Consider the following 15,282-nt stretch of genomic DNA (forward strand, 5'->3'; position numbering starts at 1 on the left):
TCTCATTAAGCCTGCAGACTGAACATCTGAAGCCGGACTGTTCAATTTTGATGTTCATGACTATTTGATCCTTCCCCAGAGATGAAAGGTTTTTTATAAACGAGCCACAGTTCGTTTCAAAGCCTGTGTTGTTGGGGAAACGGACCAGCGTCACGATCCCACCCTGACAAAGACTCCATCATTAAATCTCGTTAATAGATGAATGACGCCACCTTCTTTCTTTTATTTAGTGAGAGGATCCCATTCAGGGAGTGTAATTGTTTTCTTTTTATATTAAATGAAAAAGCAAGCAAAACAGGGATACGCAGCATCCTGAAAGGGAAAACAACCCCGGCAGCTATATTAAAGACTATTCCCATTTGCCAAAAGCCCAGGAGACTTGAAGGATTTGGAATTCATTGTCAGATCTTATGCATAATTAAGCAAATCCCCCATCCACCCTGCCACACCCCCTCCGCCTAGCCAGAGGGATTTTCATGCAGCCCTGCCTTCCCCCCCAGACAGTGGGTGCTTGTTACAGTACCTCAGCCCTATTAGGCCAGAATCAGGCTCTCGTTACCATTAGCTACTGATGACACACACGCAAACATGATTCCTGCAAAACATGACATTGTTTGGCTTCACGACTTCCTTCATTTCCATATTTCCTGCCGGCTGTTAGAGCTAAAACACGCTAAGATCTGGCAGCCCGCAAGCCACAGGCCACTTCTGTGTCTTGTTTATGCTGCCTGCTGTGAGCCGACAAAAGATGGCTTTGTTGCAAACGGAGTGTGAAGAAAGGCCTGAGACTCTCTTAATGCTCTGTTTGGTGTTTACTCGGTTCGGTCTTCTCTTTGCGGGAGCTTTCTGTGTGTTTGTCTGGCTACGCAGTCTGGGTCACAGTATTAGGATGCTGTTGGCCAAATGAACCAAATTCTATTCAACCTTGAAATGTTTGAGTGGCTAAAAAGGGTCTTTTTCATTTGTTTATCACGTCAGATGTCATGTTACATGCACAGCTGCTGTCCTGCAAGCATATTCAGCACAAGTCACGAGTATTATTTAGCAGTGGTCTGTTCACATAATGTTTAAGCACCCTTTGAATTATCTCATTAAGGCGACATCCCTTAACATGCACATTTTCCCTTTTAACTGTAGTGCTATTTATCAAACTCTATTGTTTAGGTGTCTCTATTGAATCGCTGAATGTTGGAGATATCGGCCCTAGAGATGTCTGCCTTCTGTTCGTAATAATGGAACTAGATGGCACTCATTGTGGTGCTTAAAGCGACAAAAAATACAATCGGAAAACTCAGCAGCAATGTCTCTTTCCGGAAACCTGCCGGCGGTGTCACAGCGTGGAAGGAAGCGTGCACCTATTGTTAGCTAACCTAGCACCATGGGTAGATTATGAGACAGTGGGCCCTTGGGCACAGATATGTAAAGGGCCCCACCAGCTCCTCTACACAGGAGCAAGACACGTGGACTTTGTGGTGGTTTTACGTCTTGTCATGTATCTTTTCATTGTTTTTCGCCTCTTTGAGGTAATTTTTTTTGTCTTTTTTGGTCATTTTGTGTCTCCTTGTGGTTGATTTGTGTCTTGTTGTAGTCATTTCGGCCTCTTTGTAGTTGTTTTTTTTCCCATTTTGTAGTCATTTTGTGTCTCTTTGCGGTTGTTTTGTTTCTCTTTGAGGTCATTGTTTGGCTCTTTTTGTCATGTTGTGTCTCTTTGTGACTCCTTGTGGTTGTTTTATGTCTTTTTGTAGTCATTTGAGTCCCTTTATGGTTGTTTTTTTCCCAGTTTGTAGTCTTTTGTGTCTCATTATGGTTGTTGTGTTTCTCTTTGAAGTAATTTCTTGTCTCTTATGGTCATGTTGTGTCTCTGTAGTCCTTTTGTGTCTCCTTCTAGTTGTTTTGGGTCGTTTTGTAGTCATTTCAGTGTCTTTGTGGTTGTTGTTTTTTTTTCATTTTGTAGTCTTTTGTTTCTCTATGAAGTAATGTTTTTGTCTTTTTTGGTCATTTTGTGTTTCTGTAGTCCTTTTGTGTCTCCTTCTGTGTTTTTTTGGGTCTTTTTGTAGTTCACTTTGAGGTAATTTCATGTCTCTTTGTAGTTGTTTTTTTCCAATTTTTGTAGTGTGCCTCTTTGTCATTCCCTTGCATCTCGTTCTATACTTTTTGGGTGTCTTTGTTGTCATTTTAATTCTCTTCCTGGACAGCATGTACGAATGACATTTTGCTAATGAAGGCCAGGGGGTCCCCTGACACTTTGGGCCCCTGGTCCTGTGCCTGGTAGGCCTCTTTATCAATCCATTCATGCCTAGCACAACTGAAATAGCTAACATTGCAGCTCAGGCCAGGAGAATGTCATTAATGTGCAGACCTCATGCTGTCACAAGCACGAGCCTATTGTCCATGAATAGAACGTTACACCTCTTCACCCCTTCTTTCTTTCCATTGTCCCAACAGCCACCAACTCTGTCGGTTGAAATGAACTCTCAATTCACTGGGTTATAGGTGAAAGTATGCTGGCTCTGTGGCTGTTTTCCCTAGCTCTCTCTTTTTTCTAGTCCTGTAACGTTATCCCCACTACTCACAGTTTCCATCTTTCTTAGCTCAGTAGCCTGTTCTACCAGGCTAGACTGACCTCTGGTGGTGCCTGTTGTGCACTACAAAACAAAGCCCCATTACAGCATCTCAGTAACAGTTTAATAAAAAAAAAAAGAGGAACGTCTCTATTTTTGATGGTATGGATACTGTAATATCTCGGTACTGCCCAAGTTAATAGCACACTTCCTTCTGTGCAGTGATGTAGTTGGTGGGTGTAGTTCCTACATGAAACTCTTCACAACCAGATGTGTGGATTATCTTGAATTAGCAGGTCATGATCTCTGGAAAGAGACATTGCTGTTGAGTTTTTTCAAATGTATTGTTTTGATGCTTTGAGCACCACAAGCTGAGTGCCATCTAGTTCCATTGTGTTGGAGAGAAGGCAGACATCTAGAGAGCCAATGTCTCCAGCACGTGACAGCTCACACCAAAACAATCGCACTTTGAGGAAAAATGTGTATTTTTTAATACAACTGTGAACTGTCCCTTTAAGTGAAAGCATCATCTCTGTGAAACGGGGAAAGCTTTTACACATCCAACGGCTGGAGATGAGAGAGGCGGCGTCCCCGCTGTGCTCTGCCTCCGATTTGCTTATTAACTATTCACCCAGTCTGCTCGGGGACGACACAAATCACACAAAGAGCAGCTCCCGAGCCACCCTTCACCTTTGTGTCTGCTCTCTTGTGTCTGTGTGTGTCAACCTGCTCGCTATGTATGTTACACTTGCTGGGATGCGACCCCCTTTACGCAGACATGCCCCGGGGGGCGGGGGTGGTATCGACTGTCCGGCCCCATTGACCCCTCCACTTCCTCGCCCTCCTCCCCCATCTCGCCCATTCACGATGCCAACCCAAAATGAACCCCCCTGTTATGTTCCCTTCCTCCCTCGCTCCACTCTGTCATCTCTCCGGCTGCTGCTTTCTGTCTGTTTTAATATTTATTTCTGAGCTGCATCACTGCGGCTCTAAAACTGACTGAGAGCCCTTGTCTCCTGTGGTGACTCTCTGGCATCCAAAATGACAGACAAGAACCAGTGACAGCTTCACTAATATCCCTTGCGTGGTTAGCAAACTGTGCTCCTCTTTGTGCCGTGCATTTCCACCATATGTCTCTGCATCCCTCTGACTGCAAGCATGCCCACTAGTGTGCCGTAGCTCGTCTCTTGTTCAGGATTAGACTGTTTGCCTGTGAATGAGAGTGGGCTCAAGCATTGGCTGACTCCGATGTCGGATCCAACAGATGCATGGCCTCCTAAATGGCAACAGCCAGGCAGAGGATGTCAGCAGAAGGCTGAGCAGCCTGACACTTCCCATATGCACCCCGACCCTCCTCTGCTTATCAGAGGGGCTCCTGAGCCACCCCACCTTAGTGTTTTCTGTAAATTAGCATTTCCTAGTGGACCCCCGCAGCTATATCTATCCATGATAGCACGGGCTTGAGTCTCTAAATTATCCTTGGCTTAGTGTAATGATTTCCCCGGCACTAAGCTGTTATTAGAGCCACTTCATGAGCCTGAGTAGGCGGGGAAGCTTCAGTAATGAAGAGACGCAGAGTCCAAATCCAATCCAAAACTGCCCTCTTGACCTTTGGTCTGTTCTCATTAGGTTTTGGTTGAGTATCTCAAATTTTATTCTTTGCTGAAAACTGACTGCAGCACAGTGATCTGATGACTCACTGATGCCCACACTGGTCGTATCTATCTGTGACCACTTCACTGCTGCTGTTTAACTCTCAGCAACATTAAAACACAAAAGCTATTTTGAGGTAATGTGCTGTTAATTGTTGTAATCAACTCGGAGCCCATCAGTGGATCACTATAGTTGCAGGTAATGATTCATTAGCAATTAATCTATTGATTATTTTTACCATTAAAGCTGCACTAATCAATGGCTTTAAATCACTTGAGCTATGTGTAATGTGGCACACTGACTCAGCTCAACTTGCAGGTGAACATAGTGAAGGATTTAGCAGCGGTAGAGGTAGAGCGAGTTGAACCCTAAATTGCTCCTGATGGCTGTTTCATCGGTGTGTGAGAGCATGTGAATGGTCACTGAGTAGCAGGTGGTGCCATGTGTGGTATGCAAGGTGTGTGAATGTGTGTGTGAATGGGTACCATATCTTTCGTGGGAGTTGGTTAACGGCAAATATGATATCGGACTTATGTTTGTCAGGTGGCAAGAGACATGTCTCCAAATGAATCATGACGTTGTTTTGTGCCTGCTGAATGTGTAAATGTGCAAATGTTTGTCAGAGCCTAACAATGTCCCCAGTTTAACTTTAATGTCCAACCAACAGTCTAAAAATCCAAAGATTTTCAATTTCAGTGGTTTAAAACTGTTGATTCTCCCATTTGAGAGGCTCAAAGCATTGAATGTTTGGTCTATAAAGGTTCCAAAAATTGTGAAAAAGGTCGATCAGTGCTTCCCAAAGCCCAAGATGACGTCCTCAAATGTCTCGTTTCGTCCAAAAACCAAAGATATTCAGTTTACTGTCATAGAGGGATAAAGAAACCAGAAAATAATCACATTTAAGGAGCAGGAATCAGAAAATGATGACTTTTTTTCTTTAAAAAAAATACTAAAAGCGATTTTATCATTATCAAATAAGCATGCAATTAATTTAATAGTTGACAACTGAAACTAAAAAAAATATGAAAAAGGTCGATCAGTGCTTCCCAAAGCCCAAGATGACGTCCTCAAATGTCTCGTTTCGTCCAAAAACCAAAGATATTCAGTTTACTGTCATAGAGGGATAAAGAAACCAGAAAATAATCACATTTAAGGAGCTGGAATCAGAAAATTCTGACTTTTTTTTTCTTTAAAAAAAAAAAAAAAACTAAACATGATTTATCATTATCAAATAAGTATGATATTAATTTAATAGTTGACAACCAATTAATTAATGGATTATTCATTGCAGCCCTAGTCGTGGCTTTAGTGATGGCGATATTGGTTGATCTGTTGGTTCATCACCACCAATTACTTTGATGATCCCCTCACTTTTCATCTAAAAAAATATGTTAAAAAAAAAAAAAAAAAATTAAATGAAAATATGCCCAATACTTTATGTTTATGACCAGTTACCTGAAAGTTAGCAACATTCACATCGGCCTCAGCTGTACTTTGTGCTTTAGTGCTAATTAGCAAATGTAAGCATGCTAACATGCTAAACTAAGATGCTGAATATGTTTAACATTACACCTGCTAAACACCAGCATGTTAATATCATCATGTGAGCATGTTAGCATTCTGGTGTTGGCAACACAGTGCCGAAGCACAGCCTTGTGAACTGCTACTGCAACTGCAAATTACATACATTATTAATTGTTTATCACAGTTATTGGTGATCAATCTTCTGTTTAATTATTGATTCATTCAGCGCTGCTACAAAGAGGAAGAACCCAGGACTTCACGTACCCTTTAGTTTCCCTTTAATGACTAAAGTGATGTGGCTTTACTAAAAAACAAACTGACTCATCTTTAAATGATCAGTTTGAATAAAGCTTCGGACCATGACACCACAAAATGCTGATGTCTTCATATGTGCATCTGTGTCTGACACATGTGCATGCAGGCATGTGCGACATGTCTGCTGTATGTGTGTGTATGTGCTCGGCTGGTGGCAGCGGGGTGAAGTGGATCTCATGTGTTGAAAGCGAGGAGTGGCAGCTGCTCCACCATCCGTTGGGAAGCTGTGGTTCATGTGGTCTACATGACACTGCGTCTCAGTGGGTTTAGAGCCGTGCTCTCCATTCCGTCTCTGGTTTCTGCATCTGGTGTTGTGGTAGTCAGAGGTATTTTTCCAAAGAATGTGTGCTGCGAAAGTGACGTTAGAAAGTCTGTTTGATGCAAAATTATTTACAGTGCCTTGAAATGCAACTTCAGTTAACTTTATTTCTCTCTCTCTCTCTCTCTCTCTCTCTCTCTCCATGAATGCATCACAGGCCTTGGCCATGGGGGGATCCAAGAGTAAGCCCAAGGATGTTGGTCAGCGAACCCGCAGCCTCGATGGCAACCTCAGCTCCGGTGGAGGGGCTGGCGGCCACCACCACAGCTCCAATCAACAGTCCTTAACACCCAATCGTAGCCCTACTATGGATGGAGGACTGGGTGGTAATCAGTCTATGACCAATAACGCGGAGCTGGCCCTGTTCGGAGGCGTGGACAATAACAGCGTCACCTCTCCCAACAGAATCACACTAGCAGGTGAGAATTAGGGCTGTAATCAACCACAGGGAATTGTGGTCTGAAACTCTACCCTCTCTTCAACTGGTCAAAGATGGAAAAATATCTGACTGGATTAACTTAACTGGCCACAGAGCACTGAGTACACTTGACCTGGTAGCATTATGTGACCACCAAAGCTTTTTTATGTTAACACTAACATACTCTGTGTTTGGGCAAGTGAATGCCTCATGCAGTTGTCTGACTGGGCAGGTGAAAAAATGTGATGTCTAAAGTAACATTACCTGAAAATAAGCTGCATACTGTAGCACTGAAGTGGAGCTTTTCCAGCTGAGCTTCCTGCGTGAGTCTGTCTTACCACCAAGCACTGAACAGGACCGATGAGAAAACCCAACTTACTTATCCATAGTCAGTGTACTGCAAACAGTAGATGTCCGTCGGCAAGCCCACAGTTTGGAGAGGCAGGCTGGAGTACTGCTGTGGATGGGGTCAGCAACAAAACATAAATTAAGCCACCTAAACAAAGTCCCTCCTAAAAATAATTAGTATGAGTTTAAGGGTACGCTACACTGAGAGTATTTTCACTGCTTTACCTTTCTGTCAGACAGCCATTAACAGCTTCAGTTGCCCATCTGTGCTGTCGTCAAAGCCACCAGACTCCATTGACAAAAACAGTAATTTCAGCACAGGAGCTGCTCGTCTACTGCTGCCTTCATCGGTCAGTTTGTGTTATTGTGTGACTTTGGTGAATCCAAACTAACCCTTCTTTAAACAACACAAGCAAAATAACTGTTAGAGTCAGTGGTACACCAGCAGCTCCTGTGTTCGGCAGTGTTAAATCACTGGTTTTCTCAATGGAGTCTGGCTTTGAAGAAAGCAATATAACGGCTAATTTTTCCAGTTGGACATCACTGTCTGATGTTAAAGTGAAGCAGTGAAAATTCCTTTGATATAGAGTATACTAACACTGATAATTAAATTAAAATTTATTGTCAGTGGGACTGTTTTTTAGGTGGCTTATATGTGTTTTGTTGCTGACCCCTCCACAGCAGTACATTGCTTAGCTTCCATGTCAGACTCCAGCATGCTTCTCCAAACTGGGGATGTGCCAGCTGACAGCTACTGTATGTAATATACTGTCTATGGATAAGCACTCCATACAACCCCTCTTTTAAAAAAGCTTTAAATATCTTGAGAGCGCTGCATTTGAGAGACTTCCCTTGTTTTGCGAGACTTTGCAGAATAAATCCATAATGATAAATCCAGCGCTAAATGTCTTCTGTGATTATCTTTCCATTTCTGCAATTGAAAAATTAGAGTGGGAACACGTTTACCTTTGGGTAAAGCGCTGTGCCCATCATTATCACTTTTTACCCAGCCATCCAATCACTGAGGAGAAGGGGCGAAACAAATACCACAAATACCACAAAGACCAAACGTCAACAACAACAAGTTGTGTTTTTTAGCAGAGAAAAAAAAAAAAACGCCTTGGTGGACACACAGCCTCATGAATGCAGGGTGTCTACAGGTCCTTAAAAAGTCTTAAATTGTCTTAAATTCAGATTCGATGGGTCTTGAATATTCTCAGTCACATTACCGCAAAAATTCCTCCAGCCTGACCGACCCAACGACCGTTTACAATCATTGGACAGACCAAAGAATTTCAGTAATAAATAGCATTTATGACAGCGATGACAATTTGTTTTTTTACATTAAACACATTAAACTTAAACTCACACTTGAGAATTGTTGCCATTTTCCCTTACTGTTCATTTAACATGTCTGTCACACTCACACACACACACACACACACACACACACACATATAATGTGTATTACCATTGCAGGTTTGGTATTAAAAGGATCTCAAAAAGTCTTAAATTTAACCTGTTATATCTGTAGACACCCTGTGAATGTAACACCAGCAATTGTCCGACCAATGAGCATTTGGTTTGGACAAGAACGTATCAACCAACCAATCAACCAACCGACCAGAAGATGTCAGTTAAAGTTAGAACCTCAGCTCTAAGCTCTAATTTTTAGATTCAATGGTTTGTTTTAACTGTATGCCCCCAGTATGTCCAGTATGTCTTTGGTAACAGCCAAACTTTCTCTCCTGACAGGAGGTGTGACAACCTTCGTGGCGTTGTATGACTACGAGTCCAGAACGGCCTCAGACCTCTCCTTCAGGAAGGGTGAACGCCTCCAGATAGTCAACAACACGTAAGGAACACAGAGAAATCACATGGCCTTTCTTGTTTATCAGTGCACACACAAGTAAACAAAACCAGTCCAACAACACTCTCTTCATACTGTGTGTGAACGATGAATAACTGCACATAGACACGTCCACAGATTGTCTGTCTGAGTTATTGCTCAGTTGTCTGACTGGCTGCTTTGCACCCCGAAATGCATGTCGCCTGTCGTCTCTCTGAAACCTCCTGTAACCATAGGAACGGGCTTCCCTCAGCAGAGCTTGACTTTTGTGTCAACTGCACAATTTTTGCCTCATTCACAAAAGACTGATAACACTCCGCGGCTCAGCACACCTCAGAAAGGACACGGCTATTTTTATTGCCTTTTCCTGAGAAGCAGACGCAGTGCGAGACCCAGATACCCCACACCATCCTAACCTGTTTAAGGGGAGTCATGCTTGTTTTTAAAAGCAGGGCTTGTTCTATGAATCAACAGAGGTGCAGTGAACCATATATTGTAGTGCTGCACCCCCGCTAACAAACTGCTGACCTAGAAGGCAGGAGCTGAGGACAATAGTGGATTAGCGCTGCATCTGGCCCCTTAAGCCAAAGACCTGGATCATTATTGGGTCAAGTACACCCAGGATCCATTAACCATCTCTAAGATTAGTCCGCGGGTTAGCACACTCAAATTAGGTGTCAGTCAGGCTCGTCTTAGCTTTCTGATTAAACGATGCAGCCGTGCACAGCGACCTGATGAGCTTCTGTTATGATAAAACTGTGCATGTTTTTCACCCTTTCGCCTCATCATCGTGCCTCCCTCGTCTGCAAGTTATGTAACGGTTTAAATATTTTAGACTCATAGCTGTATGCACTATATTATCAGTCTGTTCTGTGTACTCTGCTGTTCTTCCACTGCTCATAACGTGCTCTCTGTATTTCTTTAACCCCTTTCTTTTCCACCATTTCCCTTTCATCTCTCTCCTTTTCCATCACAAACCATCATGTTTTTTTACAGGAGGAAGGTGAACTGCAGGTTTGTGAAGCTTCTCTGGCGTTTTCAATGTGCTGTTTGTGTGCGTGTGTGTTTGTATCACCTGAGGCATATATAGTACTTATGCACTGTAATACCACTTCACTAGAAAGGCGCAAACCGCATAACTCTGCCCCATGAACCCTCGGTACAGTAGTTGGTGCGAAGCCTTGCAGCTCTATGATCAATACAGGTCATCTGGAAGTAACTACTGTAAAATAACCACAGCAGTAATTATGATATATATTCAAATATGCAGGGGCGACCTCTGGCTCATCTGGCAGAGTGTGCGCCCCATAAAAGCTGAGGCCCGGGTCAATCCAACCAGTGGGCCTCTGCTGCATGTATTACCCCCTTTCTCTCCCACTTTTCCTGTTTATCATAAGCTATTCTATCAGTAAATGCAAGTTTATTTCTATAGCACACTTCAGCAGCAAAGCAATTCAAAGTGCTCTGCATAAAGCATCAAGACAAGGTGCAAAAGAAACACAATATAAAAGAACATGTAAAAGCAATTCATTAAAGAACTGGAGAATAGAAACTGAAAACTTAAAATACACTAAGGCCAGTTTAAAATACAAGACTTAAAGTTACAGTGCTGTTAATGAAAGTGTTTGAATGATAAAAATTACAGTGCAGTGTAAGAAATGAATAAATATTTGATTTAATAAAAGGCAGCGGCAAAAAGATAAGTCTTAAACCTTGATTTAAAAGAAGTGAGAGTTCCTGGGAGTTTGTTCCAGATATGTGGTGCATAAAAATTAACGCTGCTTCTCCACGTTTAGTCTTGACTCTGGAGAACCAAAGCAGGCCTGAACCAGAATACCTGAGAGGTCAGGATGGTTCATAGTGTAGCAGAAGGTCAGAAATGTATTTGGCCCCTAAACCATTCAGTGCTTTGTTAACCAACAGCAGTATTTTGAAGTTGATTCTCAGACAGACAAGACGCCAAGGTATTGGGGGAAAGGCCCAAAATATAATCTTTAAAAAATATAAATAAAATCTTTTTTTCTATACCACAACAGGCAACCATGCAACACCATCTGAAATAATTATTAATAGATGTAATCATAATCATAAATGAAGTTCAGTGTGTAGGATTTAAGGGGATATGTTGGCAGAAATGGAATATAATGTAGTAAGTATGTTTTCTTTAGTGTAGAATCACCTGTAAAATGAAAATGTCACTGCGCGCAACTGGATAACACTACGACCAATCAGAACAATACACGGCGTGACATATCCAGAACTTAGCTACCAGCAGAGCTAACTGGTAGATTAGACTCTTGCTGTATCCGGTCAGCAAAACAGCAAAAACGTCCTTCTTGCAAAGGAAAGACTCGAGCGGCGTCTTCTGTTCCTCTTTTAGAGATAAAGCCAAGTCTAACTCGTTCATTGTAGCGGCCAAAGCTGTTTCAAACAACTGGTGTTCATCTGTAGCCATCTTGCAATGTTTACTGACTGATTCCAGACTTCGTCGTCACAGCGCTGTTGTCATCTGTTTAGCTCGCCTCTGGCCCGCTTATATCAGATACACCAATGTGATTGGTGCAGCTCGGCTCCAACGGCATGGGTAATGAGCATCATTACAGATTGCCAGAGGGACTCGCCGAGCAAATTCAAATTGTGCTCTCGCGAGAACTCTGGATTTCCAGGTTACCATATTTCTACAGTAGCCCAGAATGGACAAACCAAACACTGGCATTTTGGTTTTCGCATCGGCCGTCGTAGTTGGCAGCCCCTCTGCGAGGAAAGTGTTGGAAAACACAGACTTTATAAAATGTAAAACTGCTTTATTCAGTGTTTTTACTGGTTTAAATCACCTGGTCTGTTTGTTTTGGAGAGGAAGAGACCTCTGTGGATAATTCAGCTCCCGCTTAAAACCTCCTGAATAATGAACACTGAAGGAATTCTAACCTGGAGAAGTTTCAGCTGGTTGCAATCTGCAATCCTCACCACTAGATGCCACTAAATCCCCATAAATCTTACACACTGTTCCTTTAACAGATTGCCGTTATTATTACTACCAGTTTTGGTATTACGGTGTACTGCAGATCTGCGTGTGGTTTGTCCAAATGGTGTTGCCGTACCAAAGCAGAACACAGCTTACAGGCGTTTTCAATTTACGTTAATGTCTTTATCACGTTATATTGGTGTAGCGACCACTATCAATGGATGTTATACATTTTTTCTGATCCACACACCCTCCCTGCCGATTTGGTCCCCCCAGTGTTGACTCCATGACTGTGGCCTTGAATCAAACTGTAATTTTACTTTTGATTCTCTGATTGAACATAGTGCTGCAAAGCTTCCCACCCCCTGATTATATGTAGCATACATGCCCCACCCCTCCCTGTTGTCATACCCACATGAATGCATGTTTGTTTATAATTACATAACCTCCAAATATATACTTTTTAACAGTAGAGATACCTGGGCTTGTGTTTATCGAGCTTCTCCAGGAGCCAAGAGCTCAGTTACTGTGGGGACTACATTTTGTTGACAGAAAATGCAAAAATAATCAGCAGCCATTTATTTATATTCAGAGACACTTGATAAACACCAGCCCTTCCAGTCAGAGAGACTGTTTTATTTGTGTTTTGGATGTGTGATGATGAGCCTCAGTGAAGCTGTGTGTTATCGTTTCATCTGTGCAGGGAAGGCGACTGGTGGCTGGCGCGCTCCCTGACCACTGGAGAGAGCGGTTATATCCCCAGCAATTATGTGGCTCCATCTGACTCCATCCAGGCAGAAGAGTAAACCTTGTTTTTTTCTTGCTCTGTCTCTTGTCTATCTGTCATCAAGGACTTGAACGAATTAACACTCAAATGTTTGATTCTCCAGAATTTTCTTGCTTTTTATCTCAATGTGAATTTTAAATGAGCACTCAGAGGGATAGTGCAAGTCTTACTTGCTTTCTTGTCGAGAGCCGAGACGATTGATGCTACTTTCATGTCTATCTTTTGAATATGAAGGTACAGTCAGCAGCTGTTTAGCTTAGCATAGAGATTGGAAACATGGGGAAACAGCCACCCTGGTCTCTGTCCAGGTAATGAAATCTACCTATCTAAACCTATAAAGCTCACAAAGTGTTCAGACTGCAAGCAAAATGACCCAACTCTGATTTTTAGCACATGGCATATGATTCACTTTAAGATACAGATACACCAGCAATGTACTCCAAACAGCTTCCCAACTTTTCCACAGATTTCTCCGCCCTGTCCTTAGAACTGACAGAGCTTTGTTCATATGATGCAACTCTGTGAACCATTCCTTTAAAGAGGGCTCACCTGGTTTCCTCCAGTTTTAACCATCATATTGGAATTCATGCAACTTAAACATCACTTGCCTAAACTAAGTGTCTCGCGGTAAGAGCCTTGTGGAGAGGTGCTGACAGATGTTGTTAAAAGCTGCCCTTGACATCCTGAAATGTTGGATGGAATCTGTTTCAGTGAAGCCATTTACGTCACGATTCTGCTGCTCCTGGCTCTGTGCACACCTCCGTACAGAGGCAGCAGCTGTTGCTCCACAAAAAGCTCAATTAAAGATTTGTCTCTCTTTTTCTCTTGATCCTCGTCCTCGTTATCACCTGCTCAAGAATTCGCTGGCTTCCACTGCACATCATCTTATAAATGAACTGTAAATGCTGACTTCAGTGGCTGACTCATGTGTGATGGGTTGCTGCATGTGATATCTTTGTTGTTGTTCTTTTGTGCATGCGGGACAGAACAGAATTATGACCAGATCACACTGGAATCTGATATGGCCACATTTTAAAAAGATAAAGTGAACAATGAAACAAAAAAAGCCTATTTCTTGGCTGGGCACAGTAACTTCCTGGAGTTCCAGCTGGTTGCTTGGCAACCTAAAGATGATAACAACACTCCAGGAAGTCACTGCACTTGACCAAGAAATAGTCCCGCTCATAATCCACTAGTTGGTCAGTTTTTTGTTTTGTTTTTTTTTGACAGAGCCATGCTAGCTGTTTCCCTCTGTTTCCAGGCTTTATGCTAAGCTAAGCTAAATGACTTCTGGCTGTAGCGTCACAATGATCATACAAACATGAGAGTGGTATCAATCTTCACATCTACGTCTCAGCAAGAAAGCAAATAAGCACATTTACCAAAATGTGGACATGCTCCTTTAAATGATTATGGTACGTGTACTGTTATCTTCTCCTGGGGGACGTACACTGCTGATCTTTACGTGCTAACTTGCCTGCTTATACAATCAAGCCACACAAACTTCTTTTATACTTTTATAACAACTTGATTTCTCACTTTTCCTCCTGCCCCTCCAGTCATCTCAGACTGACTCTAGAGTCCAGGTAAGCAGCTGTTGCACTGTAGGCATTAGTATGCACCGCATCTGGAATGCAAAGACAGTTTCACTGCTCTTTCTGAAACCATGAGCAACAACTCACCCTCGCTCTATCATTCCTTCTCCTCCACCCACATGCATCTTCTCCCCCTCACCAACCTGCTCCCTCTGTGTCCCATGTTTTGTTTTGTTTTTTTATCTCAACCTCACCAGGTGGTACTTTGGCAAAATCACTCGCCGCGACTCGGAGAGGCTGCTGCTAAGTTTAGAGAACAGGAGGGGGACTTTCCTGGTGCGAGAGAGTGAGACCACCAAAGGTGAGTCTGTGGAGTCTTGTGGCTACAAAAGGAGCAACCTCATCACTAATTCTGCTTCTCTAGACCATAGGGTTGGGCATCAAACCTCAGTATGTCTTGAATCTGGACCAAAATGTGTTCTTGGTATCAAGTATCCAAGTGCCTTAAAAATTTAAAAAAGGGGTTTCGAGAAGAACATGTCAAATTTTCATTGCCTCGTGATGGATAACTCAGATTTTTTCATAAGTATAATTTTAATATTGCACTGAAAAACTGTAGCAAAAAAAACCCTATTAAAGGGACAGTTCACCCCAAAATCAAAAACACATTTTTTTCCTCTTAACTGTTGTGCTGTTTTACCATCCAGATTGTTTAGGTGTCAGTTGCAGATTGTTGGAGATATCAGCTGTAGAGATGTCTGCCTTCTCGCCAATATAATGGAACTCAATGGCACTCAGCTTGTGATGCTCAAAGTGCCCAAAACATAGATTTCAAAAACTCAACAGCAATGTCTCTTTCCGGAAATCATGACCCAGATACTCAAGATAATCCACAGATCTTGTTGTGAGCAGTTTCATGTAGGAACTATTTTCTTTCTACCCAACTACATCTGCCAATTCTATTACTGCACTGAAGGAAGCATGCATCTACTGCTAGCTCACCTAGCA

General features: G+C 42.5%; 1 protein-coding gene across 1 annotated transcript in view; it reads left to right on the top strand.

Moving 5' to 3' along the window:
• src (v-src avian sarcoma (Schmidt-Ruppin A-2) viral oncogene homolog) overlaps nucleotides 1-15,282 on the top strand; it is a 47,114-nt gene that overhangs the window by 20,189 nt on the left and 11,643 nt on the right. Inside the window, exons 2-5 of the mRNA XM_049581391.1 lie at nucleotides 6,530-6,791; nucleotides 8,894-8,993; nucleotides 12,656-12,754; nucleotides 14,532-14,635. Coding sequence (XP_049437348.1) covers nucleotides 6,539-6,791; nucleotides 8,894-8,993; nucleotides 12,656-12,754; nucleotides 14,532-14,635 — 556 coding nt within the window. The 5' untranslated portion in view covers nucleotides 6,530-6,538. The remainder of the gene's footprint in view (nucleotides 1-6,529; nucleotides 6,792-8,893; nucleotides 8,994-12,655; nucleotides 12,755-14,531; nucleotides 14,636-15,282) is intronic.

Source organism: Epinephelus fuscoguttatus, linkage group LG7 (assembly GCF_011397635.1).
Source record: "Epinephelus fuscoguttatus linkage group LG7, E.fuscoguttatus.final_Chr_v1".
Taxonomy (NCBI): domain Eukaryota; kingdom Metazoa; phylum Chordata; class Actinopteri; order Perciformes; family Serranidae; genus Epinephelus; species Epinephelus fuscoguttatus.